Here is a 27,407-nt window from a genome sequence, read left to right on the forward strand (position 1 = left end):
TTGCCATGGCAAGCAGGACCCTGTCTCACAATTCTCATTTCGACATGAGATGATCATCGGATGCTGCTCGATATCATGGAGAAAGATAATCTGCATGCCGAGTTCTCGTTCTTATCGGCATGTCATACCGCCGTCGGCGATGAGGAGACGCCTGACGAAGTCATTCACCTCGCAGCTGGTCTACCGTCTTCGGTTCCAAGAGCGTTATTTGCGCGGAGGTCGACGACGCTGTTGCAAAACACGTCGTCGAAGTGTTCTACGAATATGTTCAAAGATTTGAAGGATGGTGTCATGGACTGTATGAAGACGAAAGTGCCACTCGAGCAGAGTGTAGTTCTTGTATTAGTATGGTTTCACTGTATATTTCATTCTCCGTCTCCATTGAACTTCAAATCGTACGAATTACTGTCCGTCATGTACTCTTGTGCTATCTTGGTTTCGTGTTTACTTTCGATGAAACAAAGTTTGCCGGTCTCACTACATCGACGTGGTCAATAAAAAAAAAGGTATGAGGACAAAGAAAAAAAAATGGACGCTCAGGGGATTGAACCCTGGACCTTATACAATTCGGATGCTCGTGCAAAGCATACGCGCTACCACTGCGCTAAGCGCCCTTGCTTATAATTGGGTAATAGTTTACTATTTCCCGCCAGTTACACCTCGACCAATCGTTTGGGTCACCATACAGTCGTTCCTTCTTGATGGACCGGTAGCATTTGCAACGGTAGTATTACATCCACACATTTTAATATCTGCCGCCTTTCTTCAATCTTTCATCCGAGACTGACTCCTGATTCCTGTGCAATCACTCGCACCAAGTATAGGCTACTACAGGACATTGTCCACGTCATTGTCTTCTTCCGAGTGTTAGACAGGTCAGCCCTGCTCTCAAGAGAGCGGAGGAACCCCAGGCTGCTTTCGATGATGTGCACATCGTATGCGCTAGCAGGAGTCTAGGCCTACAGGCTCCACCTCTGAGTCTGTACAAACCTGCTCTGTCTAGCCTTGCCGGAAGGTCCCGCCACTCTGTCACTGTTGTGCAATGGGATGGTATGATTTGTGATCGTTGATGGTGGTGCTGGTTACTAGGTGCTACCAAGCGGTAGTACGCGAATCATCACATGCCGGCAGCACCGGCGAACTCATCCGAAGTTGTCTTTCCTAGAAAAATGATTATGATATATCTGCACAATCGAATGACCATCTTCAGGATCATATTCCCACCTATGGGCCCAGGCCCCAGGGTACTTAAAGGATTACTCTTTGTGACTTACAGCGAGTTCCCTCTAATCCCATCTTTTCACCCTATCAACAATGCTCAAACTACCTGATCCTGCGCATTGCTGACAATTTAAACACACAGCTCGTCCCCAGTGCTGCAGCTTGTCTCCTTGTCGTAGGAGTAATTACTTGGGTGTGCCTTGCTAAATCAAAGAGCAATCTCCCTCTCCCACCTTCCCCTCCCACCTGGAGACTTACTGGACACGCATTGCCGCAATTCCTGTAATTTATTTCATTCGCCTTATTGGCTTTTGAACGTCAAACGCTGATTTGTGTCCTATCGCCGATGAGACCATCCCTCACTATAGCAGGATGGATTGAAAAATACGGTCCTGTGGTCACCATTCGGTCAAAATTCGCAAGGGTCGTTATTATCGGCCGTTACAAAGTCGGTCCCTGGTACATGCTGAATCTCGATATCTAGGCTCAACGATTTGTCGCAGGCAGCCATGGATATTATGGAGAACCAGGGGAGATTTACACGTGACCGTCCTCGCAATATTGCTGTTGGAGAGTTATTTAATGGCGGACTGAATATCGCATTTTCACCATTTGGGGACAGAGTCCGTCGGATGCGTAGGTCAATAGTCTGCGATATTTACTTTCCCTCGTTTATCTTACTTTTCAACGTGACACAGAGCACTTCACTCGCATCTACAGCCTACAGCAGCTGAGGCGTATGAGCCCCTGCAGATGTCACACGCAAGAAACACAGTTCTCGACATTCTCCATGATCCACACAACTTCGAGGACCACGTGACAACGTAAGCGCTTTTGGTGATGATCATACTATAGTACTTACAGGCGAGTTGAAGTTATAGTTCAACAACAATCATGAAAGTTGCATATGGGAAGACTGCCCCAACATCTGCAACAGATCCCGAAGTCATTGCGCTTCGTCGACGCCTTCAGTTCATTATCAGGTCAATGGTCGCGCTTCCCGGCGCTTACCTAGTAGACTTCATCCCATGGCTCAAATATCTTCCTTGGTATGCGCGAGACTTGAAACAGGGGTTTGAAAGGGAAAAGAAACTCAACATTGGCCGGCTGAATCTCGTGAAAGAGAAAATGGTATGCACTCCCTTCTCGGTCTTCACCTCATGTTTGAGCTATTTCATGGCAGAAGGACGCGGACTTTGGCCCTTCGTTCATGAGTTATATGCTAGAAAATGACCATCTCCATGGTTTGACAGAGACCGAGATGGCCTTTCTTGGTGGTGTCTTCTTTGGAGCTGGTACCAGCACGGTAATGTGCTGTCTTGTTGCCTCCAAATATATTTGGCTGAAATAAGGCGGGAGACTTCTGCGGCAATATGCACAGTACTCTTGGCAGCTGCATGTTTCCCCGAGGAGCAAGCCAAAGTTCAGGCTGAACTCGATGCAGTCACCGGAAGGCACCAAGGTAGCTTTGACTCACTATTGCAGTGCTATTATTTAATATCTTTTGCACTAAAGCGCCGACGTTCGCCGACAAAGAATCCCTTCCTCGCCTGCAAGCATTTATCTCTGAGGCTTTAAGATGGAGACCAATCTTGCCTACGGGTGGTGGGTATCTTCTCGTTTGGTTCCTAGACATAACTCACAAAATTAATACCGCAGCATTGGCTCACCGGACAACTCACGACGTGATATGGGCAAGTAATCTTTAACAGCTTATTGCACGAATCGTGATACGGCCCATCAGGAAAAATATTGCATTCCAGCTGGGACTACGTTATATGGCGACCATTGGTAAGCATCGTGCCTCGAGATACCAAGGGATCTGACGGTCATTGTCTTAGGTCGATCTCTCGTGATCCTGACGTCTACCCAGAGCCTGAGTCGTTCAAGCCTCAGCGCTGGATTGACGACCAAGGTCGCCTGAGAGACGATCTGAAATTCGTCCTCTTTGGCTTTGGTCGGCGGTGAGCACCGCCTTGCAACTATTCATTCATTGACTCATGACATCACTTTCAGCGTATGCCCCGGCCAACATGTCGCGAACAGGTAAAGCTACCCCTTCACGCACATCGTCTTCCCAACTCACTTTGGTCCACACAGATCGATGTTTATCAACTCGCTCCTCATCTTATGGGCCTTCAAGCTCACTCTGGATCCTACGAAGCCGTTAAATGACATGGGATTCATGACTGGGGTGGCGTTGGATACCCCGCGGTGCCCAATCGAGTTCGAGACTAGGATTCCGGAATCAGAGCTCAGGCGCCTGATGCAGCATTATTCATGAGAAACTTTGATTCCTAGAGAGACGAAGGACTAGTTCCCAACGAAAAAAAACAATATAGGTGCGGGAACGGTGGACTGGTGGGGGCATGCATCGCACCAAGACATTCGCGCACCCAACAATGCGATCAGGACGCCAGGCGTCCCTTGGACTGGAACGTACTGTCCTGCACAAAGCGCTACTCTCCGAAGGACATAAGTTGGATTCAAAAAAAAAGGAAATATATATATATATCGGTGCATCCATCCCTCCAGGACTCGCAATTTGTAAATATCCTTGATGCGATTATGAACTACAGTATACATTATCATCGTTGTTTGTCTCATTTTGCTCAAACAGGCCGCATTCAACTTGGTTCGGTGCTTAAGTTGGGTCAGGATGTTCAAGGTCTTAACGCCAAGCGGACAAAGATACAAGATCCCGTTGAATGATTTCGCAATCAGGTAACCCGGATCTGGGTAAAGCTACGTGGGCACTTGAACCATGTATGACAACGTGGTGTTCTGAGCTCACTTTAGGTGGGAGTTGGTTGCACGTGTGCAATGGATAGAGCTTGGGGTGTAACAGAGCGTTGGTCTGTCACCAGCTAAATCATGTATGTAGTTGCCCTAGGAGACTACTACGTGACATTGTATGACTGGCCGAGTGAGTGAAGGTCGAATGGTGTTATCCGAGAGTAACTCTTTTGTAGAATACAACGCGCATTTAATTATGACGCCGAGTTGCGGAGCGTGAATTTGAATATCTTCACATCAAGACCAGTATCCACTCCAGCGGTATCCAGATCAAAGTATGTAGCTGAGGTGAAAGTGTGAGGCACTTCCTCCACACGAAGTTCTTTTACTAGATGACTTGAATATTAGATTCACCACACGACAAAGGTCGAGGACTGCTCACCGGCCTCTGTCACAAAATGCGCAAGAGTCTGCTCATTTCTGACTGTTAGCGCCACCACTACCATTCGAGTGCTCTCGAAGGAAAGTGCAAGGCGCAATGTTGCAACTAGAGGTGGGACCAGAATTGGGTCAAATACCTGGCTAGGTTAGTGGCAGTCACGTAGCGGCAAATTTGAATCTTACTACATCAGCACCAATCACAACGCCCACGTTCGCTTTGGATAAAAATGCTTTCATCACGTTCTCACCGGGTAGGGAAAGGGCATCGAACCAGTCAAGAGTGGAGAAGGTGATATTTGGGTGATTTGATGACTGATCTACGCGACAGTGGTAAGCAAGGACAGCACGTTCAAAATACGGTATGAGTTGACCGAGGCAACCAAGACAGAAAAAAAAGAAAACTGAAAAGGTGCGAGGCCGAGTACATTAACCTGACTTATCCGTCAAAGAGCTACAAAAATGAACGTTCTGAATGTTAACTGGGGTCACTTACTGCAACGAAGTTGGATATTGTCGCGACACCTTGAAAGCACTGCGGCATTCACATCAGTCAGCAGTACTGCAGGCAACGGCTGACGACGTGATTGATGACGCTCGTTAAATTTTTGTTGTATTGTCGCCACAATAATCCCAAGAAAACCAGATCCGCAACCAAGCTCGAGGACCGTTTGATCACGAATAATGTCTAGTTGCATAAAAAAAATATGAAGGTCAAGGAATAGCACATTGTGTCTACCATACCGGCATTCACAATGAGATAACTGGCAAGGACGAAGCTTGCATACCAGGTCCTAAGCCCTGTCGTTCCGCTCTCGATGGTGGTGCGAGACTCGAGTAATGTTATGGTCTCGTGACTGTTTCTATTGGCAGAACCAAGTGAACTTGAAGGCTTCCAGTAATATGTCATATATGAGTCCGGTGGGGGAGCACCAGGACCGCTGTGTAGTAGGGAATGATTATTAGAGGTACATTCTCACAACATTCTCGTGGAAGATAAACCTACATTGAACCCGACATAAGGAATAAATAACGGTCATAAATTCGTGTGTCGATCTCGCCGTCCTTTATGTGCAATTGTGAATGAGTTGCCTTCTCAGCTGGGTTGTACTGCCATAGCTAACCTCTTCGTCCGAGTCTTTGTCCATTCGTTCGAGGTGTTCAATTGCCCACTTCCAAAATGAATGCTGGTATCTCCCAGAAGGTGGATACTGCTCCAAGTGCTGGTCGAGCAAAACCTGGTGTAAAAGAAAAGTGTGTACCTCAGTAAATGAACATTGAACAGGAAATTTAAGATGGAGTGGAGGAATCAATGCAGAATATCCCTTCAGTAAAGCTAACAGTCCGTTGTCATTTCCATAGCATACACCGTTGGTGAATATCATAGACATCGTCAATCATCTGATAAACGTGAAGAGGCTGCCCTGCAGGCTGAAACTGAGACCTGCCCTAGAGTACTCACGTGATGTCGACCAGAAATGCCTCAAATTTTTTGCGCGTTCTGTGCCCAAATGTTCACTCGTTTGCGTATATTAGCTTCATCACCTCAGCGCACCTTGCATTTACCATCTGTAAGCAGATGTCCGCGTAGAACATTCTTCCAGTCTTTCGTCGCAAGAAAGGATGAATTTTTGGAGGCGGACGCCGAAGATGATGCCATTGGCGAGGCTATTCTAGAGGGCCTCAACCTACCAGGCGATGCCGAAACCTCTCGAACTCCTTCATACGAAGACTGGATAGCAGGTGCCGGTCACAAGTACCGTGATCCCGCGCCACGGAATTGGCTTAGCTCTGGAACGGTACGCTCAGGGTAGAACCACGATGATGATGATGCTGATTATTTGATAGCCATTTCCTCTCAACCAATCATTCCGTCCCCCTCCACCTGTTTCGGATGCTTTACGCACTCATATCTATTTTTCTTACATGGCTGATCCCGAGGCTAATTCGGTACGCGCTCTGGCTGCCAAACATCATCTCAGCATCAAACGTATTGATGCCATTCTGCGACTGAAAGGTTTAGAAGAATCGTGGAAAAAGGTGAGAACTCGTTATTTCCCTCCTTTCTTAAAAACGTGATGAGCAACGTGAATTCGATTAGTCTTATAGACACATACATGGTTAAATCTACGCACCTTACTGATCTACATCTTCCTTCTACTGCCACTTCATGTTGAAAAATACTAACTAAGCTTACACCTCCCCCAGGTAAATTGTAACTATTACAATGAAGAGCAGCTCACTGACTCCCAACCAAAAATTGCATCACTACGTGCAGGATGTGAGTAACAATTTCCTTTCTTTGAAAAATCGGACAGTTCAAGCGCCTTACATCTTCTGGTGGTTCCACATTTCGACCTTATCTGAGTTCATGCGTTGCACCTTTGTAACCTCAGCACTCACACCTCTTGCAGGGTAAATCCGTACAGACAGGTTTTGTACAAGGCATGGAGAGTATTCTTGGCGTGCCTCAAACCAAGGTTTTTACCACCTTGGAATCGAAGCCTGTGCCCGTGCAGTACGATACCAACAAGCAGATGGTCAAAACAGATAGTGATAGGTACGACGCAGTGGAGGCTGATCGAGAAGACGAAGAAGCCGGTGGCTTCGACTGGGCGCGACAAAGATACCAGCGGATGTTTTGGGAGACCGTGCCTGAGGGCAAGGTTTGTCTATTTTTCTTTTGATATACAGGTGAGCTAATGTATTCACTAGGACCCAGTCATGCCAGGCATTTTGGATGCTGCCACCAAATCAGCCAGTGCTATTTCTGAGAACAAGACAAAGGCGACTATCGTCGAACGTCCTGGACGCCCAGCAATCAAATTCGTTGATGTTGGCAACATGTTCGTAGATGTCAAAGAGCAGGAGCGCCGTGTCAAGGAGAGCGAGCGCAGGGCGAAGGTTCGATCTCGAAGAAAAGACCGCCAATGGATGGCCAATTGACGTGGGACATCGTTCTCTTTCCGTCATTGACATGGGCATTCGTTTGATTTGTAGATCTATTTTATACATACGACCAATAATATAGTGCGACGGTCATGATTTGCATGTGCTACTTGTCCGCTTTTCATTATCATATGAATTTATCACGAGACGCTCTATAGTCTTGACAAGTTGTCAAAATAAATTGCAGCTAACTACTGTCGAAGGTTACTCGTGATAGTAAACCGATGGCGCGCTACTGACCTGCAGTTGATACACATCGGTCGATCGATCCACAAACGCATTGCTCACATGAGCAGCACTGTGTTACAACTGCACGGTGGTTGCAAAATGTATGTATGAGGAATAGAACTATGTACAATAGATGTACAGTACTGAATTCAAGTCGCCATGCTTTAGGCTTGATGGGTGTAATTCATAAGTCGCTTCTGGTAGATCTATCTCGTTTCAAATTTTCACAAGCCTGCTGCGCAGCCGCATCCTGAGCGGCACCTCTGGTGGGAGCCGAAGCGTAGCTGTAATTCAGATCATCGACTGTATATGATATGTTAGCATCTGCATCCTTGACTCTCCTGCAGGCAAAACGTACTGTAGATGGTCGCATACCATGTTAAAGCGTTGGGAGGACCTTGCGGATAGACCTCCCACCTGACATGGTCAGATGCAGATGGACCATAAATCCTCTGTAATTCGTTGTTCAATCTCGTGCGGGGGTCTGAAGGTCGATGAGCACACATCCTGCATATCGAACAAATAATAGAGGACGTACGGTCCGAGGAATTGCTAGACATTACTGCTAGAATTTGCGTATGAGTGTTTCCAATAGAAATGATACTAGATAAGAGAATTCCTCAAGGCAACGACAGGCGTCAGTTTATGATTCTGAGTCGGTGTTCATGCCCGGTCCTGCCAATATTTCCCACATGCCACATATGAGTTGTGGTGGACTTCTGGTGCTGTTCAAGTTGGGCTTTGCGAAGTTGTGGGGTGCGCTACAGTTGTTCGTTTGTGTCTGCCGTTTACTATTGGCCTTGCTGTCTGCTATTGAGTGTGAGAGGTTGTGACTCGGACTCGGAGGTGGATTGAGTTATCTTTGAGCCTGAGTATCAGAGGACATTGTAATGAAAGCAAATTGATATCGGCGGCAGAGATAACATGAAAGATTGCATATAACACCAACCATTACGCTATCATCCTTGGAGTTAGAACATCAGACAAGTGGCCGCATCATGATCACGTGCTTTCCAGGTTTAGCTTTTACCCCTAAATACTTCGGTCTGCTTGTACAGGGAATCAAGCGTATTAAGAACCAGTGCTTGGCCGGGACGTGTACTATGGGAAAGAAGGCACAACAGGCTATCGGTGTATCACGGAAGAAAGGGGACCGCTACAGGCGCACTTCTAGTAGTATATACAGCACTGTATCACGACCGAGTAATAGAAGTAGCTAGATATCTGGAGAGGATGGCATATGCGTATTGCAGCGGTCACGCTTTATTGGTTGGACCTTTCACGTCTCCAGTTATCACGTGCTTGTCTCGCAGCGTCGTCCTGAGCTCCACTTTTGTTGTGCGACGAAGCGGTGCCGTAATTCATATCATTAACTGCGTGACATATTGGTTAGTGTACAACATCTTTGACTAGAAGTCAACCTTACTGTAGACAGTTGCATACCACGTCAATGCGTTTGCGGGACCTCGCGAGTAAACCTCCCACCTGACATGGTGGGATACAAATGGTCCATAAACCCGCTGTAATTCGTTGTTCAAATCCGTGCGCGGGTCTGGAGGGCAATGAGCGGGCACATCCTGCATGTCCAACAGATGAATAAACGTACGGTCATCATTAGACATCGCTGCTATGATTTGGGTAAGAGTGTTGCAAAAGATAGAAAGTGTGTAGGACTTCCAAGTCTTGGAGAATGAGAATGAGCTGAATCAACATCTCCCCCTTTATATCTATATCTGCAGAGTGTGCACACCTCATCAAGCTGGCCTGGTGGCTGTAAACGCAAGTAAGGTTGGCAGCCAGACTCGCACGAATTTGGTCGTTGGCAGGGTCATTGGCAAGCTCATCGCGGCCTCACGCAATCCCCGGTTCCCCTGTGGAGGTGGAGAAAATGATTGTCAACAAGCACGCGCTCGATACTGTTGATCATATCCAGGTGAAAAGTGGCAGATTTAGAAGGATTGCTTTTTCTCATAGGCAGACGCTGCCCAATGCTAGCTTTTTGCGCCTTCGGGATTTCATATATGGCGCTAGAACACATGCCAACCTGCCAAGCTGTATAGATAGATAAAAACAAGTTTCACGCACTAACTACGCTTTTCCTATCCAGGGTTTATGAAAAGCCCTGTGGTGGAAGGTTTCTCGCAAAATATTAGTTGCCGGCTGCCAGTCCGCAGGTGGAATAGACTAATGGCAGGTGTAGAAAGATGCACCACACACGAAGCACCTTGATACCACGTTGTTACATGGTATTTGAATAGCTAAGGGATATCAACATGATAGTATCAAGTCTGGAAGGACAATACATACAAGAATTTGATTGATACTGATGTGAGCGGTGTCCTTATTCGCACCTATATGCCAATGCTTTCTGGTGGCCTAAACGTCGCTGTTCATGAAAGGATATCAATTTTTAGGCGTAGTACGCAGTAGAATCCGAAGTTCGTAGGCATGCACGTGTGGGCCTAGATCTGAATTAATAGAGTGTTGGTGGATGGAATGTGAATGGTTTGGCGGTGTTAGCGATCGCATTCAAAATTACGTATTCCGACGTCGTTCATTCGTTCAGATTTAAATACACACTCCAAGCTGACATTTGAAGCGGTAACTGATCTATATACCGGCACTCAAGCAATCTGCCGAACGTGCTTTGCAGGCCAAACTCCTGGCAGGAACTTCGGACGAAAGAATCCGGAGTAGAAATATATAAAACTGTACGACAACGCCGTACCTTTCCCCCGGGCTCCATGGTCAAAATTACAGGAGGGTAAGTTGAGGTAAGTTGGATGGAGTAAGGTATTTAAAGAACTGCGAAAACAAGAAGTATTTCTTGTACGCCACTCCTGGATTCAGAACGAAGTCGCGAGGTATGAGCTGATAACCAATATATTAATATTCTAGGGGAGAAGGACACTCGAGATGCTCCTACGAATAGACTCGTGTCTTTTGACGAAATCAGGATAGTGATATAAAAATTATCGTAGTGAAGGGAATGACACTTGAGATATTGTGGATCTAGGCCGACGTAAACGAGTCGGACGTTGCCCGAATGCGCTCGCAACTTCTCGGTTTGATGTTTGCTCGACCGAGTCTAATCCATTTGGCCTAGTTTCCAACAGCAGCTAGAGCAACAGATGAGCCCACTGCCTTCGAAGCTGCGTAAGGGCAACTCCTGCAGCCATCTCCTTCGCAGACCCTTTGTCACTGCCAGAACCTCGCCCGTACTCAATACCATCAACTAAGTATACACCCAAAAATGTGAGAAAAAAACCAGGCCAAAAATGAGCACATACTATAAACAATGAAAGTCCAAGTAGGATTATTATCATTGCCATATTTGACGCTTTCCCATCGCAAGCGAGAAGCAGCGCTCGAGCCATATCGTTGTTGCAAGAGGTTATTCAACCCCATTCTGTTCTCTACAAAATAGTCAGCCGTGACAAGGATAATGTACTTGTCTCAGAGCATACGTTCTGCGTTTGGCATTGGTGATAATTCAAAGAGGTCACAAGGAAGTCGCCAAAGAATGCTGGAGGATCATTGTCATTCCTTCGACTGCTTTATACCAGGAAGCTGGCAGCATAGCAGAGATGGGAGAGAGTAATAGCATCGGGCAATCGATTGGACCGAGCTTGATTATCCGAAGACGCCTGTGGACAAGAGAATGACAATCAGAGCGCTGAAGTTTGTGCATAACTTACCTTCCAGTGCGATGCTATACTTGACTCCCTTGACCGAAAAGCCTGTAGGTAAAACAAAAGTCGTAAATAAGATAACTGAATATCTCCGTGTCGTTCACACTCTTACAAAATACGATAAAATTGTTGTCGCAGTATTGATAACCAGAATGGCATCAATGAGTCGTCCACAGGAAGTGTCACAGTGAGCGCGGAACGGGAAGCTGTGATTAATTTCATAGATCGACATTGATCATATAGTAACAATTGTCAGTTGGCCATCCGCTGCGCCACGGCACATTCCAATATGCCTACGGTTACTGGCTTCCCGGTTGCGAAACAATCATTAATCATGCCCTCTGACACTGGAAGTCCCGTTCTGCAGCGCAATATTGTTCCTGTAGTAAACACAATGTATGTCATCGGGCCTGTGAGGTTACAGGTCCGTGTTCGAAGAGGCGTGGACAAATAACTTGCAGACTTGGTTCAAACCTTGGAGGGGCTATTGGAGGACGACAAGCTGTTGGTAAATAAGGATATACAATTGCGCCACAATCATTCTGGAAACTTGGCAAGTTGTCACGTTACATCACCATAGTGAGTGGAAGAACGCTATCAAACACAAATCTTCATTTCTCCCAACATTTCTTGCCATTCAACTGTAGATTTCACCCACCACCTCCGCGTGTGGCTGAAGCTGTGAAATCAATATAATTTTGTCCATTTCCAGCAGGTGCCTTTCCTTCGTTTCTCGGTCTTTCTTGGTTGCACATTTCACTTTCTACACTTCCTAGTGGATGCGGGTAGCACAACTCCGCGAGCGATCAAGATTTTTTGACGGAACAACATCTTCTATCCAAATGGGTCTCGGGACTTTGTGGTTGGTTTCTGAATTTGGCTGTCATCCTGGATCGCATTCCAGATCATTTCCCACTCGATCACCCTAGGCCTACGTATGACACGCACCCTTGGGCTATTCGCTTTTCCTCCTCTGAAAAAAAGACGATGAGCGTTATCGGACGTGTCGCTTAGCTTCTCCCCCTTGTCTGTATATTTCGCAACATTCATTGACTGAAGATCTCAGATCATGCCCGGATCAAATGATATTTCGAGCCGCGATCTGCCATCCCCATTTGAATTTTGTCCAGTCTGCTTTTCGGCACATCGATGCGTTCAGTCAGACAACCGTAAATTCAGAATCGGCGTTAGGTATAAAATTGACGGGGAATGAAAGAATCAAATGGTACACTCGATCTTGCAACAATACAATGGTTACGTGGAGCTAGCAGGATTGATGTTAGCAACTGCGATGACGCATGGTGAAGACCAAGAACTTACAGATCTCGGCAACTCGACCAGCGCGTGCTATGTGCCATGCGGCTCAAATCAAGCTCAAAATGGGTATTACCAATGAAGTTCAAGGAGTATAAGATGAATGTCGGGAGGCGGGAGGCACGCAGAAAAGGAGTCAATGATCGAGTTCCATCATCTATCCATCAGGCTGCAGGTTGAATTAGAATAATGAGGAGTTCGAGCGAGTCAGCGGGGTTGGGCAAAGCGGAAGAATCTTCGTGCGCATCCCTGGTAGGTATTGTTCCATTGTATTTAATCCTGCTGATATCCCCGAGATCCAGGGTATCGCCCGAGACAGGTGAATGGATATGAAGACAGAAGCGTATCAGAATTTTTATCCATAGGTTGAGCGTAGACGGCTATGTCTCGATCAACTTGGTCCCGCAATGTTGCACAAGACATCCAACTGATGATGGCAGCAATTTGCGAGAAAAGGTTTTTCTGAGTCTCTTCCCTATAATAATAGCATAAGATTCATATACGAAGCACGATAGCACGGTGACTCACAAAAGCTCATAGTCCTTGATAAAACGGGCACACTCAAGATCTTTCTAACGATAGCACGCATCGATTCAATTTTGTCAAGACTGTCATCTCGAGTCACGAAGCGGCTAATTTCTTGAGAAAACTAAGAATCGATTTGTTGCGCTCCGCGTGAACAACTCTACATGGAATTCGAACGTTCTGAGTATGAGACTGAACTCTGAGAGAGACCAATCATACGTTGGATGCAGTTGACAGCACACCCAGCCGTACCGATGTACCTATACAATTTGTTTAGATCGCTTCAAATAAACAAGATTGGCACATACATCTGTGATCTTGTCAGACACCACCGATAATCTTTAGGGTTTGGAGATACGAATCATCTGTGGCAGCAGGACCCACTGGGTCATTGTCGCAGAAGTCACATGTTTCCCGAGTAATCTCATGCTTTGTGTACCATCACTGGTACCCTCAGGTCCAGCGTCAACTGACTGGAGATCAAGTCCTTCCTCCTCACCAGAAGGAGCAGCCTAAATCTGCAGGACCACCAAAATTAGAGAAGAAAGTCGAAGGGTTTTGACGGAAATACCTGAGAAGCAGGCTCTCCGGACAGCCTTTGCTTCATTAAGTCACTGGGAATCTCACATATGGTGAAATGCTTGTTGTCGTTGGAGGACTGGAGAGGCTTCTGAGAAAACCGAAGGACCAGGAAAGCAAGTTCGAGGTCCTACCTCGGCTTTCTAACTCGATGAAGCCCCTTCAATTTTGCCGTTCTGGACCACAGTAGTGCGAGTTGCGTATTTCCTTAGAGCGTTTCTACACAATCTCAGCCGTATTCAGGACGATCAGCATTTACGTTTGCGCACAGGAAGTTCTTTAATTAACCCATTCTTCAATTTCTGCAGGGCTGACAGAGTCCTCTACGAGGTTGGTTCTGGAAGAATGATGCATAAGGGCAGGGATGGATTTCAAGAGACCACGTACCAACGAGCTTTCAGCAACATTTGCCCGGCTGGATCTGGAGGATGATCGATATCTAGCCTATGGTGTTCACTCATCGCATTCAGTGATTGTGGGTTTGGATCGGTGTGAGAGAAACAGTAGGGTACTATGTTCGCAATAAATGGGAGTGCACAAAATAGAACGACCTGCCACGGAGCAAGGCAGGGCCAAACCCTGGTCGTCCTATTGCCCGACATATTCATGCAGGTGAAATGGTCGAAACGAGAACTCCGATATATTAATTCTCTCGCCTGAGGAGAAAAAAAATCAATCTTTTCAAGTTTCAACTGAAAACCAAGGGGGAGTTACAAGAATTTTGCCTTGAATTAGCGAGCGGAGTTGCGACCACCACCCTGGCACTAGAATGCAAAGTCATTTTCGATTTCAAACTTGTGGACCAAACAAAAAGCTGGCGCCCACAAATCACCCACCAACCACTGTGACTGGTCCCTCAAAAAACGAAACCCCGATAGTTCAACTTTAACCACTCAAGCGCAATGCAAGAGGGCTCTTCGCAATCAAATTTCTTGGATGGTTGACCCTGAAGAATGATATGAACGGCTTCGATCCCTATTGTCGCACCCATGGATCCCTCGCAAACTGGAGTCGCCTATGATGAATTGTGTCACCCGCGGGGGCATGCAAGACAGCTTGGCGCCACTTTATGTTGACTTGGTCACAGCTCAGCATCGCCAATTTATTTGTTGAAGGCAAGAACTCGACAACACGACGGTGAAAAATCGCACTTCTCTCGCCAGCAACGGGGCTGGTGACCTTCATTGTTTCTGCATCTTGACAGCACTTCTTATGTTGGATCATTCGGTTCGACATTCTTCACATCTGGGTGCACGGAAAATTGTGTAGATTTGAGGCAGCTTACGATGCATGTGGGGGGCACTAGGCCGAATCATAGTCACTGGTGAGTGTCTTGTTCACTCTAACCATGTTTTGGTTCTGGGGCATATCATAACTAGAGTGGTAGTGGTGACCACTTGTCAATGTTGATGGAGGCGGTTGCGCCAGTTGAGGTTTTCGGTGGTCTTGATGCAGCCACAGTGACTATCTTGACTCACACTAATGCTGCTTGAGGGCTTGAGGGCACACTGCTGAGTCGCTTTCATATTTTATGATGGCGGTTGCGAACTTGCCTTGGCTCGTGCACACGAATTAGCGTGACGCCCCTTTTTGGGTCACACAGCTATGTCACGCTGTCCTCGCTGAAGGCGTCGCTCGGCATTGAGAGTTTTTCAGGCGTGTCCAAAGGATGCAGTCGCTCAGGATGGTCTATCAGCGTATTTTTGGAGATATACCGTGTACCATACAACAGAGTTCCCTATAACAGAGTCCTCGCAGTTGAGCCTCGTTTGTACTGACTCTTTTCCAAGCAGGGACACGTCTGGCTCGCGCAGCATTCTTATGGTGCTCTAAGCAGCACATAAGAAGCTTAGGTCGTCAAAGCTCGTTGTGTATTATGGAGCTTGAACATGCAAGCATCCGGCATGTTGAGTGTCATGCATGATTGCTTGTTGCGATGGCGGTCCGCAATTTCGATAGAGCAATCTGGTACCCAACCATGGCCGCCGTGCTGTCCCTCTTGCGCCGTCCCGTGTCTCGTTTTGCCCATCGATGATGATTTGTTCTGGATTGGGGTCGCCCATAAAGATGTTAAAGAGAGTTGTTCCGCGGAAGCAAATTTTGTACCAATATCTCGAGATTCACAAGTGCCGCACTGGGATAGGCGCTCACCATGTATTCGGAACCAACTCAGCCTGTCGGGATTGCGAATTTGGGGATATCAACTCAACCCTGTCGGAATTGCGATTTTGGGGTTCTAGTCCCTGGCTCTCAATTTATTTTCACGCTCCTTCCCTCAAAATCCCGTTGGTATTTAAACCTCAATGCCTTCACGCAGGATACGCGACATTCCTTTCCCTTCATTCTCCCTTGTAATGAGCCAGCCTTCGACAAGTAACATGAGGCTGCCCAGCTACAGGACTTCTCACTTACTTCGCTTCCACCCTTACCCAAGGGTAAAGTTAAGCCAACACGAGAGCCTGATGGTGAGCCATGCGAAGCTCATTGGATCGCCATTTTTCACATTTTTTATGAAGAACACTATAGATGATCGCCTCAGCAATCTGTACGACGTTGTTGAAGAGGACGACAATGCTAGACCGGCAATTCTCGACTTTGTACGCATTTGCTTACATCTTCTTGTACCCTGACTTACTCTCAAAATGCAGTCTGACCTCCATTCTGACCTTCATGAGGAGCAGCATCCTGATGTTGAGAATGTGCAGGAAGCCGTCGAAGTTGCTGAGGCCAACGATGTTAAGCCTCGCGTCAGGCGCCTCAGCTTGACCACTTTGATCATCGTGCGTTTGGCTAGCCTTGTTATGATTACGTTCATTCTCTCACACGTTACGCCGACAGGACCTTGCAGTCCTAGTGGTTAGAAAGCTGGCTTTGAAAGCCAAGTAGTTCGCCATAGCCGCACAGGTGCCAGTATTCGATGCTGAGAAAACCTGACAGTGATTTCTAACAAGCTGGTACCAGTCTGCTAATTTCGGTTATGCTTTCGGTTGTCTTTCGACTTGTATATCGCCACGCCATCATTGTGTATCATACTATCGTCACTCCTTCAATTATTTCAACGTCCTTACATTGATCTATCCCTCTAATCATTTCGCATAACACACGATACATGTGATATACTGCCAATACATCTAGTTAAAACATTTGCCAATGTCTAGAAGGAGCTTTGCAATCGTATGGGTGAACATCAACAAGCGGCCATTAGCTCTGATTTCTGGTATGGGCTCACACTCGAGCTTCCTAAGATTGCCTATACAACGCCTATACAACGAGAGGTCGTAAAATAGTTAGCCAAAGAAAATCGTTCATCATCGTGCAATTCATTCACTGCAGGTTCTGACGCGAGATAAAACTGTCGTATGGTTGAAAAGCGTTGGGCACGTTCTAGGAATTGCAAGGAATGATGTCCGCTGAGGACGCGACATGATTTCCTTTGGTCAGACCCACGTGAAAATTTTGTCCATTGCCATTACTTCCGCAAACAGCTGTAACGAAAAATCAGGCTGATATCAATATTGCAAGTACCTCGATTAGCACTTGAACGCTAAAAACAAATGATACAGTACGTGTCATTATCAAGTCATTTCTTCTATTTTTTTGCCGGCGAAGCCGTCTCCTTCATCGCCTTGGCATGCCCCTACCCCTGCCCCGGAGAGCACGAGCTGCTGCACCAGGTGGTGCTTTTGGCCCTGGGTTTTGCTGAAAGAGATTTTCAGTTTTTGGAAAGAGAATTATAAGAGCCTACGTACTGCCTCGCTTTGTGGATTTCTTACTGTCTCATCAACACTAAGGATGAGGCATGCAGCCTCGGTTGCACTGCTGATTGCGTTCAACTTGACGAGTGGAGGCTCCCAGACGAATGCATCCATGTTGTCACGGACACCTTCCGGACCGTCAACGTCCACTCCGAACCATTTGTGGCCTGCAGCATGTCGCATGCGCAGTTTGTTAAGAATGTCAGTAGAGTCCAGACCGGCATTGTCACAGATTTGTCGAGGAATGATTTCTAGTGCTTTTGCAAAAGCCGTCAAAATCAGTTGCTGCTTGCCAGGAATCGACAGCGCATGCTTCCGAATGTGCGCGGATAAATCCATCTGATCCACAAGGTTAGAGAGGAGATTATAACAGTATAACGAGCCATAAGTCACCTCAACAGCTCCGCCTCCGGCCACCACCTCACCATTACGGATTGCTCGCTTAACAACCATGACGGCGTCATGTAGACTACGGTCCACTTCTTCGATGAACTGTTCTGCGCCACCACGAAGAAGTAGTGTGCATGTCTGTGCTTTGGGGCACTCCTCGAAGATATTGTAGCGTTCGCCACCAACCTGACGCTCTTCGAACCGACCACAAGTGCCGAGATGCTCTCGAGCTATGTCTGAGCACGTTGACTGCACGGAACCTCCTACTGCTTGACACACTCTGCGGAGATCAGCAGCCGGTACACGACCAGCACAGAAGATGTCCCGGTCGGCAAACCACTGAGTGGCCAGATCTCCGATCGGCAATTTACTCAACACGACTTTGGCACCAGTCTTCTCGATCGCGTCCAACTTCCTGTAAATGATCTCCCACTCTGCATCAACGATCGCCTGGTAGTCCTTCACCGCCTCCACTCGAACCTCGGCATTGTCCTTCTCAGCTTTCAACTCAAGTTCGACGTTCAAGCTGAGAATGAGAGGGTCCCGGAAGGACTTCGGCTGTTGCTCAGCACCTGCATACGTGAAAGTTTTTTTGAAAGCAACGCCACGGATCAGCAGGGAGTCCTGCATGCCACCTCCTGGAATCTTTTTTACCCCAATGAGTGACTCGTCCAAGTCGTTTGGATCCAGGCTCTGAACAGCGTCAACGACCATCTTCGAGAAGAATGGTTTTTCCGAATGAATCAATTTTGACGACATTGACGTCGCTGCGCATTTGAGTAGAAGAGATCGGAATTGCCTGAAGAAGTATTAGGGACTGTCATTCTAAAAATCCGAGACATACTCAGGATCGGACTTATCAACACTAATCTGAATTGCCTTGATGTGTTCTTCAGCCTATTGATTGTCGATATCATTATTTTCAAACGATATCGCTGAGCAACATGTGTTACGTACCAGTTGTGACGCCTTCCTGAATCCCTTCATGATGATGTGCGGGCTGACACCCTCCTCGATGTATCCACGAACTTCTTTGAGCAACTGTGCAGCCAAAAGTACTACACTGGTGGTTCCATCGCCGACTTCTGCATCCTGGGCACGTGCGATGTCGACGAGGGTCCTAGCAGCCGGATGAACGATGTCGAGAAGCTTTAAGATTGTTGCGCCGTCATTGGTGATCTGGGCTTCACCACGTTCATTCACGATCAGCTTGTCCATTCCACGCGGACCAAGCGTGCTGGAGAGTGTCTCGGATATGGCAAGACACGCGGATATGTTGGACAAAAGTTGTGGATTTCCTTGAGACGTGTCTGTGCCCTCCCGAAGGAGTACGACAGTAGGTTGCTAAAACCAAGGATCAATTATGATAAATAGCATGCACGGAAAGGACGTACCATCGGTAGGCCGCGCTGCATTTTGTGCCAGTAGATCGCGCAAGACGATGGCAAGAATACTTATGTCAGTAGTAATATTGCATCTGCAGTTTGTACTTGTTTGGCTAGCGCGTTTGTTGTATCGTCTTTTCCATCCAGTTGTAAACGCTCAGAGCTGTGAACAACAGCGCATAAAATTCTGCTTTGAGTTCCTAGAATTTTTGCACAGACCGTCCAAAAAGATCATTTGAATAGGATGTACTAGAAGAGCTACACGCAATTCTGACGCGTTCGAAAGTCCTTTGCAAGTGACAATTTCAAGTTACGGCATAATCAGCGATGACCTCCACCCACCTGGGCCTTCCAGCGGGACGGCGAGTTCCTCCCTATGTAACTTTGCTGCAATTATTGCCGGCACTAGGTCCTCCTTCTTCAAGTTCATGAAGAGGCTTAGAATCTCCTTTCAAAATCGCCGATCATGCTTCAACAAGGACTACGGATTCCGGTCATTAATGATATACTTGTAGCAGCGGGAAGTCTCGAATTAATTCCTTCCGTTCACATAAGGGCCAGTGTCACATCCTCTTTTGAGCCTATTTACTGCACCGACCACAACTAGTGGAATAGTGAAACCGAATGAGATATTTGATCTGCATCGCCGTCGCCATGTACCACGAACAAATCGAACTGTCGATTCACTTCGGCCTACGGCGGATCCCCATGGCAGACAACGTGGTCGACACAAGGGAGCATATGGAAGATCATGCGAGCAACAGCTTCAGCATCTTGAGCAGGTTCCCGACGGAGTAGGATGTTGAAATGATTTGGCTGTAGGATCAACGTCAATGTTCACGGCATCCACTGGTAAATGCAATATTGCAGGCCTTGCAAGTGGGGACATCGGAAGAGTGCGCTGAACAATCCATGAAATGTAACCTAGCGGGTGGACAAAAATGTGGGTCCCATAATACCAGAGTTTGGATCTGTAGCCAACTTGACATGGACGTCGAGGTAAGGAGCGAAATTGAAATTATCCTAATCCGATGAACAAAGGACTCTGCCTCTGATTTCTCCAGCGTCTCGAGAATATACACTTTGAGAAGTAGAGAGACGCTCCCATGTGGCTGAGTTCAGCTGTGAATACACAAGGGTTACGAGGTGTTTACATGAATGGATGGAGTGAGAACAGGTCTGTCTCATCGCGAAACACGGCAGTTCAGCTCTCCAGGACAACAGCGGGTCAAAATAGATGAGGCAAGAGCGCTATTAGGAAGAATTTACAATTCGTTCCAGCCACCAATTCTACTTGCGGTAACATGGCCAAACAACTCGGACGCGTCTCATTTGACTCGCGTTGGCGCCGAATCTATCATCCCTGAGTGGTGCCGTCTCTCGTTTCCTACATAAAGGAATTTTCATGACCCAGGACTTTCGACCTCGTGATGGTCTTTTTTTCGCAGATTCTGAAGATGAGGAAGACGACGTGAATTCCACGACCGTGACGGCTCAGATTCATAGCGAATCAGTGCAGCCAGCGTCTCACCAACTAGTTCCGCCATCGGGTCCGCCTCACTCCCCACACGAGAAACGTCTGTTCTTTGCTGATAGTGACGATGAAGATATTCCACGTTTTCAAACTCCAAGGCCAATCACGATTAATTCGGATTTGGTCGTGAATGCCAATGACAGCGAAAGCGACCTGGAGATACCCTCTTTCGAAGAGGTTCCTCGAGCTTCCAGCGTCAGTAGTATGTCGTCGGGACCTTCTCTGCGAAGTTCTCCACCGGCGCCAGGTCCTTCTGTCGAAGAACCGCCGGCCAAGAAGAGGCGACTCTCACCCGCTTCCAAGGTTCAGGCGCGTACGGGACAAGGATCATTTGCTCATTCTACATATCTTGGATCATTTCTTGTTGGGAATGCCTGGAGTACTGTCAGAGGCAAAGGTTATATCAAACCAGGCGACACCATTCACATTGAACGAGATGATCTTGATGATTTTAAATCTGGCCTACCGGTCTCAGGCAAAGGAAAGAAAAAAGCCCTTCCCGATAACGGCAAGAAGAAGCAACTCACCCTTGGTGCCATGTTAAAATCGCAGCCACTCAAAGCAATGAAGAAAGCTGACACCGTAGTTCGTCTTACGAATGACCGTGGTTTCGGTGAGCATCATCTGAAAATGATGTAAGGGTGCTCATACATTTCAACCAGAGTTTGGCCGTCTTCCACAGCATGTTTCATCTTGGGTTTCAAGGCTTCTTGACTTCGGTACTTTATCTTCCACGCGAATTAGCCTTGCATTTACCACAGCGTCCAGGGATTGTCGACTTCAAGGGCAGTACAGTGGTGGACTGCCCAGCCACTCTACATTCTGGCGCGGACTTGATAGTCTCGTTGTCTGTATATGTCCGTGCATCTGCATTCAAGCCACCGAGTACTTCCGCGGAGGGGCCACCGACAACGATGTTCAATCAAGGACAGGAGACACAAGATGAACAAACTCTCAGAGAACGCAAATCTGCTCTGCTCTCTCTCTTCGAAGCTCTTAACCTTCGCCCTTGTAGGGGGGCCCACGTCCAAGATAATGGCAACATGGGAAGTGGATCTAATGGTATGAACAAGAAACTGACGCAACATCCCGGCGGTGCCAAGAAAAAGAAGATTGAAATTGTTGGCGATGGCGAGGAAGTCGAAGTGGAAGAAGGCGAGGAGCTATCTGACAACGAGTTGGATGTTATCTACAAGAAGCAGGTATCATTTTGTGGTGTCAGGCTATCATGTTGACAGTTTTCTAGAGCCCAGAAGCACGATCAATCGATGGCTGAGATGGATCCTCCTGATACGTTTACATTAATACTGAGGGGATACCAGAAACAAGCGCTTATGTGGGCCAGAATATTACCGAATTTCTGATTCTCCTATACTGACTCGTACAAGGTGGATGCATTCCAAGGAATCAGGCGAAATCTCTGCTAGAGAAGCCATGTCTATGCACCCTCTGTGGAGCGAGTAAGTCACCCAACTATGCTATAGGAACAGCGATCAACCGTTCTTATAGGTATGCTTTTCCTGCCGAACCTCAAGATGGTATAATCGATCTGACTGCAGACGAGAAGCCGTTCTACTTCAACCCTTACTCTGGCGAACTCAGTCTTGACTTTCCTAAAGCCGAACGCAAACTCAAAGGAGGGATCCTCGCGTGGGTAGCAAGCATTCTTTGATCGATAGATACTTATGTCCTGCCAGTGATGGTAAAGTCCAGTTCTCATCTGACGTCATCTTGCTCATAAATAACGATCTTTCAATCTGGCACACCACGCAGAAAGTGCGTCCCTGAAATCTTTGTGCGGTGATCAGAACTGATTCACTCATCTCAGTGGGAATGGGAAAAACCATTATGTTATCAGCTCTCATCCATACAAACCGAGATCCAGAAACTATTCTGCCTGACGATACATCTAAGGATCTTGCACGTATTCGTCAGCTGAAACTTGGCAATGCGTTTCGGTCAAAAGCTCTCAGACAAACGAAGAAGTCTACCAAAGGCCCTTCTGCAACACTGATTGTTGCTCCTACCTCACTGCTCTCCCAGTGGCACGAGGAACTCCAGCGATCGAGTGCACCGGGGACCCTTAAAGTCAGTATCTGGCACGGACAGAATAGGCTGGACTTGGGTGGTATAGAAGATGATTCGATGGACGATGCCTCTATCACCGTGATTATTACGTCATATGGCGTGCTTGCCTCTGAACACTCCAAATTCCTCAAGTCCGGTAGTCAATCTTCTATTTTTCAAGGTATGTCCAAGGGATCAATGAAAATATCCCGACTAATGACTTATGAAGTGGAGTGGCTACGAGTCATTTTGGACGAAGCTCATCACTGCAAGTCCAGGACAAGTAAGACCGCACGAGCTGTATATGCCCTTCGCGCTAGACGTAGATGGGCAGTAACAGGTAACTACACTGGTGTTTTTTTCATAATCCAGATGCTAGATCACGATTAGGAACTCCCATTGTCAATAAACTCGAGGACCTCCATTCACTTCTGTGAGTGACACAAGTGTACATATACAACAGTTTAACTGATTTCTTGTCAGCCAATTCCTGGAGTATACACCATGGTCATCGTACTCATTCTTCCGCTCGTATGTGTCCACCCTTATCAATTTTCATTATTGCAAAGGCTGACGCTATTTTCCAGCTTCATTACTGTGCCATTCCTTGCTCGCGATCCAAAGGCAATAGAAATAGTGCAAGTAATCCTCGAGAGCGTTCTTCTCCGACGCGAGAAGAACATGCGTGATAACTCTGGCAAACGCATTGTCGAGTTACCTGCAAAGGAGGTGACTGTCGATACGCTGCACTTTACACCTACAGAACAAAAAGTATACGACTCTATTTACAATGCGGCAAAGCGGAACTTCGATCAACTCAATGCGAAAGGGCTCGTAGGCAAAAACTACACCCACATTCTTGCTATGATTATGAGGTGAGAGGCCTTCGATACCTAACATATCCTACTTATTAACTCTTTTTTTCCAAGACTGCGCCGAGCAGTGCTTCATCCAGATCTCGTCACTGATACTAGCGATGGGATAGAGACTAAAGTTCCTGAACACTCCAAAGATGGAGCGATTGACGTGGACACCCTGATGAATGACATTTCAGAGCATGATTCGGCAAGTGGTTCGAAAGCGGTTTATGCTGAGAGTGTTTTAGCCAACCTTGACATGTCCAATGACGCAGAATGCCCGATCTGCCTCGATGTGATGCAGACACCATCCATCATCCCTCCCTGTATGCATCAATGGTGCGCATACCACTGTCCGTTTCATCTTCCAATGCTAATATTATAATGCAGCTGTAAAGAATGCATTATATCATATCTTGCGACGTGCACGGATAAGGGAGAAGTGCCGCGATGCCCAACGTGCTCACAAGGACCAGTCAAGGAACAAGACCTCATTGAGGTTCTCCGGCCGTCTGGTCGAAATAGCCCATGCCAGGAGTCCACAGGGGAGGAAAAAGAGGGGGCGTCGAAATCAGAAGTCGTCCTGCGCCGAAATGATTTTAGATCGTCTACGAAACTAGATGCTCTGATACAAAACCTCAGTAAGTGCTCCTTTGTATAGTCTATTCCACTCTGAGCTAAATTGTTTTCAGGACGACTTCGAGATCAAGACCCATACTTCCGTGCTATTGTCTTCTCGCAGTTTACGTCCTTCCTTTCACTTATCTCTGTGGCCTTAGACCGTGAACGTCTGTCATGGTATCGTTTTGATGGATCAATGGATCTCAAGAAGCGCAATGCTGCCATATCAGAATTCAAGCAGAACGAGCGAAAGCCCAAGGTTCTCATTGTCAGTTTGAAAGCAGGTGGTGTTGGTCTGAACGTAAGCGCAAGCTATCTGCCTCTTGAATTCCCTGAACGCTACTTCAAACGATAGCTGACGATTGCCAACCACGTTTTCATGGTGAGTCCTCGGAACTTGTCGCCCTGTGCCACGCTGATGAATACTATTCAGATGGACTGCTGGTGGAACGCAGCAACTGAAAATCAAGGTTAGCGTCTGGGTACACCTGTGGTTGACCGTACTGACTTTGCTGACAGCCATCGATCGCGTGCACCGAATAGGCCAGGAGAAAACTGTCTATGTCAAACACTTTATAGTGAGGATGTCTTGATCTCTGTTCATCATATTTATTAAACTTTCTCCGAGGTCGATCACACCATCGAAGGCCGCATACTCCAGATTCAAAAACGCAAGACCGCCATTGTCAAAGAGGCGTTCCGAGGGAGCGATAAATCGGGTAAAGCAGACCCGGAGAGTCTCGAGAACCTGAAAGTTATATTCGGTGATTAATGATAGCTCTTGTATAAATAGTACTTCTCTTCGAACGGCATCGAGCTACTAGTCCACGGAACGAGAAATTTTAATTGTTAAATGAAATGGACTTCGAATTCGACAGGAGCTTCAAAGCCCACGATCCAAACGCAAGAATTCAAGAAAAAATTATTCCACGACTATCTTTTGGCAAACAACTAATTACGTCTCTCGCAGAGTCGCGAGCAGGCACTTTATTACTCCATCGTTCGATGAGAATATTTACACAGGGCACAGCCCAAAACAACAATACATGAGAGGATAACTGTCAAAGTGAAAGTCCTACATTCGTAACCCCAGTCGTGAGAGATCGGGAAATGGAGCCCTGGAATCCCCTGAAAACTAAACCCTTCAGCCGTAAGTGCTCTCGGTCTTGACCACGCCGCAAAATCGACATGACCAAAACTGGTGGGGTATGTCAGCCTCACCACACGTTTTACAAGTCCATCCCAAAAGAGGATCTTGAGGACGCCCTGTTAAACACAAGGCACATTTGTATACCCGTTGGTCGTTCATGAGCGTGCAAATCGTGCAAGCCCATTGCCCACCACCAACTGAGGTTTCGGCTGGTATGCGAGGAGGCGTGGGGTCCTTGGCATTGCTTGGCTGCCTCACTGCAAGGACTCTGGGCTGTTTGTGTGTATCAGAAATTGATCCGGAAGTACTACCCTGTGGCCTCGATGGTCCAGCAACGACACGTGATTGACTCGCAGTTCTAGGCGAGTTCCAAGGACGGACAGTGAGGCATACTGCACACTGTAGCACAATTGGCTCATTGTCGAGTGTGCACACAGGACAAGACCACGGTTCTAGAGGGGAATCATCGGTAAGGTCGATGATGTCTTCTATGCTTTCCTTGGCCGCCCTCTCGGCTTCGCGCTGGGCAAGTACACCCGACCCACATTCGATCTCATCACGCTTTCTGCGCTCGGCAGCCTATGAAAAGTAGCATTAACGTATATTTTCAGGAGACGGAAAACGCGAAGAAGGACCTGTGCGGCCAGTTCACGAGGATCCATGCCTTGCAGCGCAGTGGTTCTGCGTCCACCTAGCCTGCTACCGCCGGAACCGAGTATACCATTTGCGCGATGCCTCTGTTCGGCAGCTTCAAGAGCTTTGAGTCTAGCTAAGTCTGGCGGAAGGTCGTGGGATACCCCTGCGCCCAGTCGGTGGCCGGGAGAAAAGAAGCCTTCACCAGCGTATCCAGAGCGCACTAGTGCATCATACTCGTCCTCGAGTGCAGCTAGAAACTTGTAGAAAGTTTCATCGTGAGGGCCATGAACATTATGAGTAAGCTATATTGAAGTATTATTAGTAGCTTGAACGCGTTAAAAGACTATCTTACTTCATGGAGCATGACCCGAACAACTTGATCTTCCTCATAAAAGATGTCGGGAGCCCATGGAAGGCGCAATCTCAGAAGAATCTGCTCTCCTCCGTTCACATCTAAATATGAGTCAGCAAGCGCTTGAGCAGCTAATGTGTCTGCCGCTCACTCAGCCCTGCATGATAGGTGACCTATGAAGAAGCCCCAGGTGATGCTTGGAAGGAACTCACCAACTAGATTAGGGCTTTCAGGAAAAAATTCAGACAATAACGGCAAGACCCAGCCATGTTTCCTCATGATAGGTTTTACTAGAGTTGCTACCCGTTGAAGCATAGGCAAGGCTCGATCTGCATGTGGGCGGTCTTTCAAGTGAGTGAATGATTTCACGAATGTTTGCAACATGTATTCCGGAGTGACTGGATAGCGGCGTCATTCAAGTTCTAGCTTGCGAAGCATATTGCTTAGTCAGCTTCAGGCAAATAGTAATCATGATGATTATGTACGGCCTCAGGCCTCCATCGTAAGTATTATGTTACACGTTACAACAATGTTATGACAGGCTTGTGCATAACCGTTTCTATGAGCGACCCTACCAGGGCGACAAAACACCCTGAGGGAAGCAAGGCTGCCGTCGATTAGCGGTACTTCGCCCCCGCCCAAAACTTCTGATGAGTCTTCCTAAATAATACTTGGTTCACTCTGGTTTTGCAGGCCTGACTTGATGCATACCAATCTCCAGTAGCGGCAGTTCTGCGGCTATAGACGGTCTGACCTCGATGAGCCCTCGGAAGCGACGCTAAGTCAACGTAAGTCCTTGTCAAACTTTTGTCATGTATCAACGTTTTGCTACTAAATATTGTTCCTTTTGTAAACGACGCTTTTGCCTTAAACGCGTGTGCTTCTACTAACCTAACTATAAGCATTGCAGTGAAACCGCCATTTTCGCCCTCCAAACGACTCTGATGCCCTAGAGCTCTTTTACTCCTGAAAAGTAGT

At 47.1% G+C, this 27,407-nt stretch overlaps 11 protein-coding genes and 1 non-coding gene across 12 annotated transcripts; 4 read left to right on the forward strand and 8 right to left on the reverse strand.

Annotated features, from left to right (window-relative positions):
* Window positions 1–529: 529 nt before the first annotated feature.
* EDB93DRAFT_t87 lies at window positions 530–614 on the reverse strand. Its single transcript has one exon. It is a non-coding gene; the product is annotated as a tRNA-Ala (tRNA).
* Window positions 615–1,121: 507 nt separating this feature from the next.
* On the forward strand, window positions 1,122–3,505 carry EDB93DRAFT_1242036 (cytochrome P450; the record flags this gene model as incomplete). Its single annotated transcript, XM_041451960.1, has 14 exons — window positions 1,122–1,244; window positions 1,436–1,503; window positions 1,573–1,669; window positions 1,725–1,861; window positions 1,920–2,045; window positions 2,097–2,352; window positions 2,405–2,527; window positions 2,581–2,683; window positions 2,737–2,826; window positions 2,881–2,915; window positions 2,966–3,012; window positions 3,063–3,185; window positions 3,238–3,267; window positions 3,322–3,505. The coding sequence occupies 14 exons, from the start codon at window positions 1,122–1,124 to the stop codon at window positions 3,503–3,505; spliced, it is 1,542 nt and encodes a 513-aa protein (XP_041304794.1).
* Window positions 3,506–4,367: 862 nt separating this feature from the next.
* EDB93DRAFT_1242037 (putative methyltransferase-domain-containing protein) lies at window positions 4,368–5,786 on the reverse strand (the record flags this gene model as incomplete). The annotated part of the gene is made up of 6 exons (XM_041451961.1): window positions 4,368–4,535; window positions 4,582–4,715; window positions 4,892–5,083; window positions 5,140–5,336; window positions 5,402–5,460; window positions 5,520–5,786. 6 exons carry the CDS (start codon window positions 5,784–5,786, stop codon window positions 4,368–4,370), a joined length of 1,017 nt encoding a protein of 338 aa, XP_041304795.1.
* A 122-nt stretch (window positions 5,787–5,908) lies between these two features.
* On the forward strand, window positions 5,909–7,546 carry EDB93DRAFT_1164502 (uncharacterized protein). Its single transcript, XM_041450140.1, is given in 5 exon segments — window positions 5,909–6,194; window positions 6,244–6,436; window positions 6,449–6,450; window positions 6,810–7,061; window positions 7,111–7,546. 4 exon segments carry the CDS (start codon window positions 6,322–6,324, stop codon window positions 7,339–7,341), a joined length of 600 nt encoding a protein of 199 aa, XP_041304796.1. The 5' UTR covers window positions 5,909–6,194; window positions 6,244–6,321; the 3' UTR covers window positions 7,342–7,546.
* A 14-nt stretch (window positions 7,547–7,560) lies between these two features.
* EDB93DRAFT_711902 (uncharacterized protein) lies at window positions 7,561–8,538 on the reverse strand. Its single transcript, XM_041457180.1, has 3 exons — window positions 8,111–8,538; window positions 7,931–8,056; window positions 7,561–7,875 (listed from the first exon to the last, which is right to left on the reverse strand). The coding sequence occupies exons 1-3, from the start codon at window positions 8,130–8,132 to the stop codon at window positions 7,757–7,759; spliced, it is 267 nt and encodes an 88-aa protein (XP_041304797.1). The 5' UTR covers window positions 8,133–8,538; the 3' UTR covers window positions 7,561–7,756.
* Window positions 8,539–8,835: 297 nt separating this feature from the next.
* On the reverse strand, window positions 8,836–9,194 carry EDB93DRAFT_1253233 (uncharacterized protein; the record flags this gene model as incomplete). The annotated part of the gene is made up of 3 exons (XM_041453422.1): window positions 8,836–8,945; window positions 8,999–9,124; window positions 9,179–9,194. The coding sequence occupies 3 exons, from the start codon at window positions 9,192–9,194 to the stop codon at window positions 8,836–8,838; spliced, it is 252 nt and encodes an 83-aa protein (XP_041304798.1).
* A 1,349-nt stretch (window positions 9,195–10,543) lies between these two features.
* On the reverse strand, window positions 10,544–11,330 carry EDB93DRAFT_712158 (uncharacterized protein). The gene is made up of 4 exons (XM_041457181.1): window positions 11,271–11,330; window positions 11,040–11,219; window positions 10,863–10,988; window positions 10,544–10,807 (listed from the first exon to the last, which is right to left on the reverse strand). Exons 2-4 carry the CDS (start codon window positions 11,053–11,055, stop codon window positions 10,692–10,694), a joined length of 258 nt encoding a protein of 85 aa, XP_041304799.1. The 5' UTR covers window positions 11,056–11,219; window positions 11,271–11,330; the 3' UTR covers window positions 10,544–10,691.
* A 2,548-nt stretch (window positions 11,331–13,878) lies between these two features.
* Window positions 13,879–14,451, reverse strand: EDB93DRAFT_1164524 (uncharacterized protein; the record flags this gene model as incomplete). The annotated part of the gene is made up of 2 exons (XM_041450141.1): window positions 14,070–14,451; window positions 13,879–14,019 (listed from the first exon to the last, which is right to left on the reverse strand). A coding segment is annotated over exon 1 (219 nt), but the record flags the coding sequence as incomplete, so codon positions are not given.
* A 1,585-nt stretch (window positions 14,452–16,036) lies between these two features.
* Window positions 16,037–16,568, forward strand: EDB93DRAFT_1106263 (uncharacterized protein; the record flags this gene model as incomplete). Its single annotated transcript, XM_041447597.1, has 4 exons — window positions 16,037–16,147; window positions 16,199–16,279; window positions 16,331–16,462; window positions 16,521–16,568. 4 exons carry the CDS (start codon window positions 16,037–16,039, stop codon window positions 16,566–16,568), a joined length of 372 nt encoding a protein of 123 aa, XP_041304801.1.
* Window positions 16,569–16,874: 306 nt separating this feature from the next.
* EDB93DRAFT_1230661 (chaperonin Cpn60/TCP-1 family) lies at window positions 16,875–19,302 on the reverse strand. Its single transcript, XM_041451280.1, has 6 exons — window positions 19,222–19,302; window positions 18,785–19,171; window positions 18,672–18,724; window positions 17,831–18,626; window positions 17,432–17,776; window positions 16,875–17,381 (listed from the first exon to the last, which is right to left on the reverse strand). The coding sequence occupies exons 1-6, from the start codon at window positions 19,240–19,242 to the stop codon at window positions 17,301–17,303; spliced, it is 1,683 nt and encodes a 560-aa protein (XP_041304802.1). The 5' UTR covers window positions 19,243–19,302; the 3' UTR covers window positions 16,875–17,300.
* A 1,219-nt stretch (window positions 19,303–20,521) lies between these two features.
* Window positions 20,522–25,166, forward strand: EDB93DRAFT_1164536 (SNF2 family N-terminal domain-containing protein). The gene is made up of 18 exons (XM_041450142.1): window positions 20,522–21,359; window positions 21,409–21,465; window positions 21,515–21,944; window positions 21,993–22,082; window positions 22,135–22,206; window positions 22,256–22,396; window positions 22,555–22,994; window positions 23,043–23,153; window positions 23,204–23,246; window positions 23,297–23,344; window positions 23,401–23,688; window positions 23,743–23,885; window positions 23,946–24,009; window positions 24,061–24,311; window positions 24,363–24,592; window positions 24,725–24,761; window positions 24,811–24,869; window positions 24,920–25,166. The coding sequence occupies exons 1-18, from the start codon at window positions 20,618–20,620 to the stop codon at window positions 25,061–25,063; spliced, it is 3,390 nt and encodes a 1,129-aa protein (XP_041304803.1). The 5' UTR covers window positions 20,522–20,617; the 3' UTR covers window positions 25,064–25,166.
* Window positions 25,167–25,229: 63 nt separating this feature from the next.
* On the reverse strand, window positions 25,230–26,855 carry EDB93DRAFT_1164539 (WLM domain-containing protein). Its single transcript, XM_041450143.1, has 5 exons — window positions 26,642–26,855; window positions 26,581–26,586; window positions 26,430–26,530; window positions 26,077–26,379; window positions 25,230–26,020 (listed from the first exon to the last, which is right to left on the reverse strand). Exons 1-5 carry the CDS (start codon window positions 26,811–26,813, stop codon window positions 25,436–25,438), a joined length of 1,167 nt encoding a protein of 388 aa, XP_041304804.1. The 5' UTR covers window positions 26,814–26,855; the 3' UTR covers window positions 25,230–25,435.
* Between the last annotated feature and the right edge of the window lie 552 nt (window positions 26,856–27,407).

This window comes from Suillus bovinus (genome assembly GCF_016758785.1).
Source record: "Suillus bovinus strain UH-Sbo-P2 chromosome Unknown EDB93scaffold_56, whole genome shotgun sequence".
In the NCBI taxonomy this organism is placed as follows: Eukaryota; Fungi; Basidiomycota; class Agaricomycetes; order Boletales; family Suillaceae; genus Suillus; species Suillus bovinus.

Coding starts and splice junctions, on each gene's coding strand:
- EDB93DRAFT_1164502 (XM_041450140.1), top strand. CDS start 6,322: ATGGCTGATCCCGAGGCTAATTCGGTACGCGCTCTGGCTGCCAAACAT. Junction 7,062..7,110: donor AGACCGTGCCTGAGGGCAAG/GTTTGTCTATTT, acceptor TGTATTCACTAG/GACCCAGTCATGCCAGGCAT.
- EDB93DRAFT_711902 (XM_041457180.1), bottom strand. CDS start 8,132: ATGTCTAGCAATTCCTCGGACC. Junction 8,057..8,110: donor GTCTAGCAATTCCTCGGACC/GTACGTCCTCTA, acceptor ATCGACCTTCAG/ACCCCCGCACGAGATTGAAC. Junction 7,876..7,930: donor ATGGTATGCGACCATCTACA/GTACGTTTTGCC, acceptor TATCATATACAG/TCGATGATCTGAATTACAGC.
- EDB93DRAFT_712158 (XM_041457181.1), bottom strand. Junction 10,808..10,862: donor TTGGACTTTCATTGTTTATA/GTATGTGCTCAT, acceptor GTGTATACTTAG/TTGATGGTATTGAGTACGGG.
- EDB93DRAFT_1230661 (XM_041451280.1), bottom strand. CDS start 19,242: ATGCAGCGCGGCCTACCGATG. Junction 18,725..18,784: donor TCAGGAAGGCGTCACAACTG/GTACGTAACACA, acceptor GACAATCAATAG/GCTGAAGAACACATCAAGGC. Junction 18,627..18,671: donor GTTGATAAGTCCGATCCTGA/GTATGTCTCGGA, acceptor ATACTTCTTCAG/GCAATTCCGATCTCTTCTAC.
- EDB93DRAFT_1164536 (XM_041450142.1), top strand. CDS start 20,618: ATGACCCAGGACTTTCGACCTCGTGATGGTCTTTTTTTCGCAGATTCT. Junction 22,083..22,134: donor TACCAGAAACAAGCGCTTAT/GTGGGCCAGAAT, acceptor GACTCGTACAAG/GTGGATGCATTCCAAGGAAT. Junction 24,762..24,810: donor CGCAGCAACTGAAAATCAAG/GTTAGCGTCTGG, acceptor CTTTGCTGACAG/CCATCGATCGCGTGCACCGA.
- EDB93DRAFT_1164539 (XM_041450143.1), bottom strand. CDS start 26,813: ATGTTGCAAACATTCGTGAAATCATTCACTCACTTGAAAGACCGCCCA. Junction 26,380..26,429: donor TTCGGGTCATGCTCCATGAA/GTAAGATAGTCT, acceptor ACTTCAATATAG/CTTACTCATAATGTTCATGG. Junction 26,021..26,076: donor CTCGTGAACTGGCCGCACAG/GTCCTTCTTCGC, acceptor TACTTTTCATAG/GCTGCCGAGCGCAGAAAGCG.